We start from the raw sequence: 8,017 nt of genomic DNA, 5'->3' as shown, positions 1-8,017 counted from the left end.
ATGTGGATAGCATTTTCTATCATGAGTTTTTCAAAATTGTCTTAGATCATTGAATTGCTGGGAAGAGCTAAGTTTATCAAAGTTGGTTATTACAAAATGTTATTATTACTGTGTACAGTGTTCTCCTGGTTCTGCTCACTTCAATCAGTTTCAGTTTATGTAAGTCTTTCCAATTTTTTTTTCTGAAATACACCTGCTCATCACTTCTTATGGAACAATAGTATTCCATTACATTCATACACCATGGCTTGTTCAGCCATTCCCCAATTGATGGGCATCCCCTCAGTTTTGAATTCTTTTTTTTTTCAATTTTAGTGACCATTTTATTGACCTTTTAATAGAAAACAGGACTTTATTTGCCAGGAAGGATGATGCCATTGTACTTCTGCTGGAACCAGTGCATGGCTTCCTCTTTGCCAATTCTGTGTTTGGCCCCAATGCAGCCTGTCCTACACTTCTTGTCTGCAATGCTGAACCCGGGCCTGCGCAGCACCACATAGAAGTCCAATCCATAGATGCTGATGATCGGGTCACATTTAATCCCCAGATCGATATGCTCTTGGATCCCAAAGCCAAAGTTTTCAGTGTCTGAGAAGTTATTTTTCCTTAACTCATATTTTCGCACCTTCAGCCCCTTCTCCAGAATCTTTTCAGCTTTGGCCCCACAGACTGTACGGTGAACGGCGATCTTCTCGTTCCTCCTGATTCCAAAAGACCTGATAGTATAGCTAGCTTTGGAGAACACTGGGGTTTGGCCTGTGAGTTGCTCTAACACTTTGGTCACCCGCGTTAGTCGGTCCCCACTCTCCCCAACATAGATGTTGAGGCAGAGCTTATGGAAACGCAGTTCCTGCATGGGGCTTTCCTTTTCACCCTGGTCTTGTGCCATGGTATAGAACCGGAAGAGAGCCATTCCCCAAATTGATGGACATCCCCTCAGTTTCCAATTCTTTACTACCACAAAGAGAACTTCTATAAATATTTTTGTACATGTGAATCCTTTTCCCCTTTTCATGAATTCTTTGGGATACAGATCTAATAATGGTATTGCTGGATCAAAGGTTGTGCAGGGTGTGATAGCCTTTTGGGCATAGTTCCAAATTGCTCTCCAGAATGGTGGATTCTTACTTATACCTCAGTTAGTGGGAGAAAATGAGAAATGGCTGTGAACCATGGTCAGACGTTGTGTTGGTCTACTCTTATAAGATAACTCAGGAGAGGTCTATGTCTATGACAGAGTTTTCAGTGGGTATTGTCACTAGAGTCCATTTTATAGGATAGAATGGCCCCAGTATGATTGTGGCAGTCACTTAGATACCCTATATTGTGAGACCTGGGCCAAAGTCACTAAAGGGAATTCTCTTGACAATCAAATGTGAAATTCCTGGCACCACATTCCTGGAATGTGGTGTCTAGGAGACACAGAAAATGCCTATTTCCCACACTTTATGTTAATCTCTACCTATGGCCTGTGATCCCTTTGAAGAATAACTAGACTGAGGACCATACTACACCTCTATTCCTGTTTGCTGGACTTGAAGTGGGTGAGATCCAAAAGAGGGCAAATATCTTTGATGCATCTTCTTTAGCTACTTTCTGGGAAGTGAAGAAAACATTGGGCACCCGCGGATTTTGCAAAGCATAAACCCTACAGGCTAGCTCCTCTTTCTTATCATCTTCACCCTGTGAGGTGCACAGTATTGCCCTAAAAGTGACCTGTGTTCTCTGCCTTGGATTCTCCTTGATCTTCCTAATGCACTTTTCCTGCCTAATCAGATTGAAGACCTTCTTCAATGTCTCCCTGTATCAAGACTCCTCAGAGGCTTCTGCATTTCTAAATTGCTTCCACAGAATGGTATTAGGAGTCTAATGCACATTTCCCTAGGGCAGTACAAGATCTAGTGACTATCACCATATAAATTTTCTGGAGAGTTTCTGGGGGAAGTCTTTTTTTGTTTTCTGTCCCTATTTACTGACTTCCATTCCCATTGGAGGGAACTTCTCAGAGAAGTCCTTTATCTCTCCTTGTTTACTGATTTCTCACTCCCAAACTTGTCTCTAAAAAAAGCACCACCACTATAGTGAGGTTCTTGTCTGGTCCCTCTTCTATTAACAAAACATTTCCAGTTCTTTCCTCCTCTCATCACTTGCGGGAGGTAGTTTCTTAGGCTAACAATTACTTATTGGACTGTGATTCCTGGATGTAAAAGGAACATAAAAGACGTTGCCCATTTAAATGGCCTTGGATCTATTAATGCATCAACTATGTGCTGGGTTACAATTATATCATGAAGGGAAGCATTTCCATTTGAGCAGCCATGGACTGAGTGCTTCCTGTCCTAGGGTAGCAATTGCTTCTGTAGGAGTGGGAATCTTCTTGTCTGGATCAACAGGTGATCCCACCAATCAAGCCCCTGGTGGAAGATACACACACACACACACACACACACACATATACACACACACACATATATATATACACACACACATATATACATATATTCATATATATGTGTGTGTACATATATATGTGTATGTGTGTGGTGTGTGTATTTATATATGTGTATGTATGTATATGTGTATGTGTGTGTGTGTGTGTGTGTGTATTTGATGGCCATCTAAAATTTTTCTAATAGGACAGGTTCTTGGTTGTGTGTTGTCTCTAGATACACATTATGCCAGTCAGGAGAAGGTTAGTGGATAAGCATTCTAGCCCAATCCATTTATCTTCCACCAAAGGGAGCATTTGGACCCTTCTCCTATTAAACAAAACTATCCAAACTTCTGAAAATTCTGCAGGCTTCTGCTGGTGTCTTTCTCTTATGCAAGCTACCTTTCTTACACTATACATTAGAACTCTGTCCACAGTCTGGCATTTTGCAACTGAATAGTGGTGGTTATCAAACAGATTTTGGCTGTTTGTACTGTTCATGGGTCTCCTTCTTGCAAACCCTCTTTTTCTGAGGCACAGTCTCTAATGATTAGGAACAACTATGTGATAGACTCCTTGGCTTCCCAAGAGTTAATTTATTGCTTCTAAGTAATCTGTCTTTCAAGATCTTCAGGAGTGTGAGGGACAAGTTCTTTTGACCAGCAACCTAAATCTCTTAGGGGTCTAGATACCATGTTTCATTGTGATCATTCCTATGTTTCTATGTTCTACATCTCTTTCTCTTTCTTCTCTAAAGGTTTATTTTCTGGAATATTTTTCATCTTCTGACACAAATTTGTGGCAAAGGGAAGTTCAAATGAAAAGCATTATCCCACACAGACATAGCTTTAACCAACTCTATTGTTATTCACAAGTAAAGGAGGATACCATTTGATCCAGAGACAATCTTGATGTGAGGCCTCTATGCCCACAGTGGCAGTGGACAGCACATGGGGTGGGGAGAAGGGAGTAATCAATGATCCAGTCAAATGTCCCAGGACTCCAAGGATTGAAACTTATGAATAATTTCAGACAAAAGGACAACATAAAACCAAAAATGAAATTCCTTTGTTATGTATAGGACCAATAAAATCCTCTAAATTACCTGATAAGGAAAATGGAATACAAAATAGGGAGGTAGGAATGACACATGGACTAGTAGAAAGTTAATGCTAATGATACCATTCCAGGAAGAGGCTTAAATGCGAGCTGGGATTGTACCAGTTAAACTGTGTTTGACTGGCTTATAAGTGCTGTAATTTCTTTAACTATTTACCAACTAATGGATACCTATTTTGTTTCTAGTTGAGTTTGTGTGTTTTTGTTTTTGTATTATACAAAATACTGCTGTAAATATTTTGATTTATATAGTGCCTTTGTTTTGTCATAAATACTTTTGGGATGTTAGTCAAGTATGTGAATTGCTGAGTCAAAAATCAAGGACATTTCATTCATTTCTTTATATAATTCCAGTTTTCTTTCCAGAATATCCAAGACATGTGAATATTCAAGAGTTTCAAAGATTGAAGAGAGAATAAGAAAGATGAAGACTGACCTTAATTCTGGGTGTAAGGAAGGCCTTGGGAGGAAAACAGAGCCTTGGATGCAAGTGGTCTAGATCCATAGTCAATGTATGACTAAATGGGGAAATATTAAAGGAATTAGAGAGGCCAGAGGCTAGTGATTGCATCAGGTCTGAAACTAACACTGATTAAAACTTTTGCAGTACTTTTCCATATGACTACTATAGGTCATATATAAATATTATAAAGCTCTGAAATTAATTAACATGCAGTTAGAGGAAGCTAGGTGGCATGGTAAATAAAAGCACTGGACTTGGAGTTAGGAAGACATGTGTTTAAATCCAATCTCACACACTAGCTGTTTGACCCTAAGCAAGTCATCTAACCCCCCCCTTTCTCTCTCTCTCACTTGTGTGCACTTTCTTTATCCATAAAACGTGGATAACAATAATTCCTACCTGTGAAGTTTGTTGTGAGGATTAGATGAAGTGATATTTATACTGCATTTTGCAAACATTAAGTACTATTCAAGTTATTATAGTTTATTAAGTATCTACTATTTTCAAGGAACTGTGTTCTGAATGTGAATACCAAATTGAGGTAGTCCCCAACATCAAGGAGCTTGGTTTGCCACTTTATTCTCCAGTAGATTAAGGGAAAAAAAAGTTAAGTGATTTGCCTAGGGTCTCATGGTTAGTAATTGTATCAGGCTGGATTTGAACTCAGGTCTTCCTAACTCCAGGCCTGGCTCTCTATCCTTTGAGTCACCTTGCTGCCTCCAAGCAAAGATGTCTATCAAGAAGTAAAAATGGGGCCCTTAACTTAAAAAGAGCTATACAAATTGAATTTAAGTTTTAGGAGTTATTTGAATGGGGATAATTGAACTCATGCTCGTTATATATATATATCTGAATCTGTAAGAATCTGAGAGAGTAGAATATCCACAAGGTCATTGGTGCCAAAGACTATGGAACAGTCAAGAATCTGTAGGCTCGAAAAATATAAAGAGATTAATAATGATGTGCAAAGAACTATCATGCTCATGGTCAGAAGCCAGATTGCCAAGTTTTAAAGAGTAAGAGATGAGAAAGTTGAGGATATGGGTTTCAATCTCTGTGAAAGAGATGAAAGAGTAAGGAAGAAAGCATGAGTTGAGCAGGTAAAGGTAAATATATATAGATATATATATATATGCATAGATAGATAGATAGATAGATAGACAGATAGACAGATAGATAGATAGATCTAGACATCATTGAAGCCAAGAAAGATGAAACAAATGGATGAGAATAGACTGAAATTTAGAGAGAGATTACCACAGAAACCAAGGGATCAGTACCTAGAAGTTTGAAAGGACAGAATCAGAAACACAAATATTTTGATTAATATTACCAAGGGAATATATTTCCTCATGCTCTAAGACTATAACAAAAGAATAGTGACTCGTGGGTGATGATGAGGTGATCTGTAGTATAGAAATGGAAGAGAGAGATTGAAACAATTTTTCCTTGGTATATGAGTCAATTTTTTTATATGAAGTTATTAGATATAGTGACATAGATTACTTAAAAAGAAAAGAGAAGGTTGAAGGCAATTGCTGTTGGGAGTGAGGTAGAGAAAGGTAAAATACTACCCTACCTGTTAGTGTCTAATTAAGAGCAGACTATATGTAATGATGACATCAATTATCAATGGCTTCACATGATTCTTGAGATCCCCTGAACCCTATCTCAGAGAGGTCCATTGCCAAGAGTACTTTTACAAAGGTCAAGAGTCATATCTGAATGTGTTATTTCTCAGATTAAACTTACATACCACTTGTGAAATGAGAAAATAGGAAATCTCTAGCTGAATTTCTTAATCAGAGTTTCTTCATCACACTTTCATTCTTCAACATTTCCAGACATCTAGACATGACCTTAGCTTTAAAATTACCACACAAACAAAATTGTAAGCAACTTTAAGAGTCATAAGAGGAAATGACCCCCATCAAGAATTGAAAATAACTGTTTTATAGTAATATAACATAGTTTATTCTGGAACGACTCTCCAGTTATGTGTATATTGTTTTCATGATTAATCCTAATACACTAATCATAAAGGAAATGCCTTTTTTTAAACAACTGTTGGATGCAATTAATCCTTTGAACTACTCAATTCAGGTGTATGATTTTAAATAAAGCCTTATCTGAACTTATTGTTTTCTTCCTCCCATTATCTGCCTTCTTTTCTGATCATTTCCAATTTTGTCAATCTCACAAAGAAAACTTGCCCTCACATTGAGCCTGTAGTCTCCACTAAAAAAAAAACACCTTTAACTCGTCTAATTTCTGAACTAGTATTCCTTATTCATTTAGAAACTCAGAATGTCTCACCTTTCTTTTAATGTTGCTTTTCCACAATCCTTTGGTGTTTCTTCTTAATATCAATTGCTAACAAAGATTTCTGGTGTATCATAGCACTTTTGGAAATCAGTAATCAGTGAAGTAAAGCTTTCCAGTAGATACCAAATGACAAACTTTAAAAGAAGTAAAGCTACTAAAGAAAGGCCAAAGCTTTGATTTGGTGAAGATGTATGTATGCCATCGTGGTGGTGGTAAAGAAGGGTTAAAGCTTGCTTTAAGTACAATTGAAAGAAGAACTAGGTTTTCTTTTGCCTTTATAATGCAAAATTTATAATACTTCACTTCAAAGCATTGCAACCTCCAATTTATTAAATTAATAGGACAAAATCTTAAGTGGTATTTATTTGTCTTGTAGATGCAGTTTCCCAATGTTACTTGGAAACCTAAATAAAGGCATTGTACTCCCTGAACCTAAATGAGGTATTTTTAGTTATAACAGCCTTATTCAACTATAATAAAGAATTCTAAGAACTGAAAAATAATCCAAAGTCCTGTCTTGAAACTATAATTCCACATTTTCTGTGTACTTCTGGGTCAATTCTGTTTGAAAAACGGCTCCTCTTATCAACAAGGGCAATTAAATAGACAGAATGACACACTACATTGTTAACCTCGGAATTTCAGGAAATTACAATTCATTCTTTTGTTAATTCTACTTATAAAATGAGTTTGGTAAAACTTTTAGGCTTGTAAATATTGAACAGTCTAGAGAAGTTCATGTCCATTAAATGGAGATACATTTTTACCTTTTTCTTTTTATTTAAAATTAGCCATGAGTAAAAAAATCAAACTTCTCGGCCTAAAAAACTTAACAAATATTCTAAATGTAAGGACCATCATTTTTTCCCCAAGTAAGACAATGGAAGCTCAGAGACATTCAGTGAGTTTCCCTAGATCATATAGCAAAAAGATCTATAATTAGAAACCAATGTTCCTGACTTCTGGGTTAAGGTTTTTTCATTTCTCTGCCCCAAGATGTCTCTGTAGGGAAAATATCTCTAAGAAGAAATTGGGAGATAGAGAAAACCTATAATTTGATAGGTGTTTTTTTATCACATATCACATTTTGCCTAATTTCTTGATACTAGGCCCAAATTAGATACTTTACTCCCTATCACCAAATAATTTCTGAAATGTTGTATTAGCAAACTGCAGAATTCCAGAGTTGGAAGGGATGTCAGAGGTCATGTCATTCAAATGGCATCTATGTAAGAATAATCTCTCCTAGATACTCAACAAGTCACCTTCTCTCTTTGCCTGAAGACCTTCAAGCAGTGGAAACCAACTAAACTCTGGCATAGTTCATTCTACTTTTGAAAGCCCTAATCTGGGAGCTCTTAACATGAGTTCCACACACTCCGTGGATTTGTGGATAGATTTTGGCAGGCATGTGGACATGGATGGGGGAGAAAGAATTACATCTTTTTTTTTTTACCAACCTCAAAATAAAATTTCATGCTTCCTTTAGTTATTTAAAAATCTTTACTGGAAAAGGAAGAGTTCCATAGGCTTTAGCAGAAGTCTAAATAGCTCCATGATACAAAAGGTCAAAACCTTTTCTTTAGTCATAGGGAATTTTCCTGACATCAAGTACAAATTTTCTGCTTAAGAACTTCCACTCTTTGCCTTTAGTTCTACCCTCTGGTGCCAAATAGGAC

At 37.0% G+C, this 8,017-nt stretch overlaps 1 protein-coding gene across 1 annotated transcript; it reads right to left on the bottom strand.

The window, feature by feature from the left end:
- Positions 1-331: 331 nt before the first annotated feature.
- Positions 332-889, bottom strand: LOC114048176 (60S ribosomal protein L11-like). Its single transcript, XM_027869111.1, has one exon. It carries the CDS (start codon positions 887-889, stop codon positions 353-355), a length of 537 nt encoding a protein of 178 aa, XP_027724912.1. The 3' UTR covers positions 332-352.
- Positions 890-8,017: the final 7,128 nt, after the last annotated feature.

This window comes from Vombatus ursinus, unplaced genomic scaffold (genome assembly GCF_900497805.2).
Source record: "Vombatus ursinus unplaced genomic scaffold, bare-nosed wombat genome assembly UNPS02014791.1, whole genome shotgun sequence".
NCBI lineage: Eukaryota > Metazoa > Chordata > Mammalia > Diprotodontia > Vombatidae > Vombatus > Vombatus ursinus.
This window is presented reverse-complemented; position numbering and strand designations above follow the sequence as displayed.

What these genes read in the sequence shown, in the direction of transcription:
- LOC114048176 (XM_027869111.1), bottom strand. Translation starts at nt 889, where the DNA reads ATGGCACAAGACCAGGGTGAAAAGGAAAGCCCCATGCAGGAACTGCGT.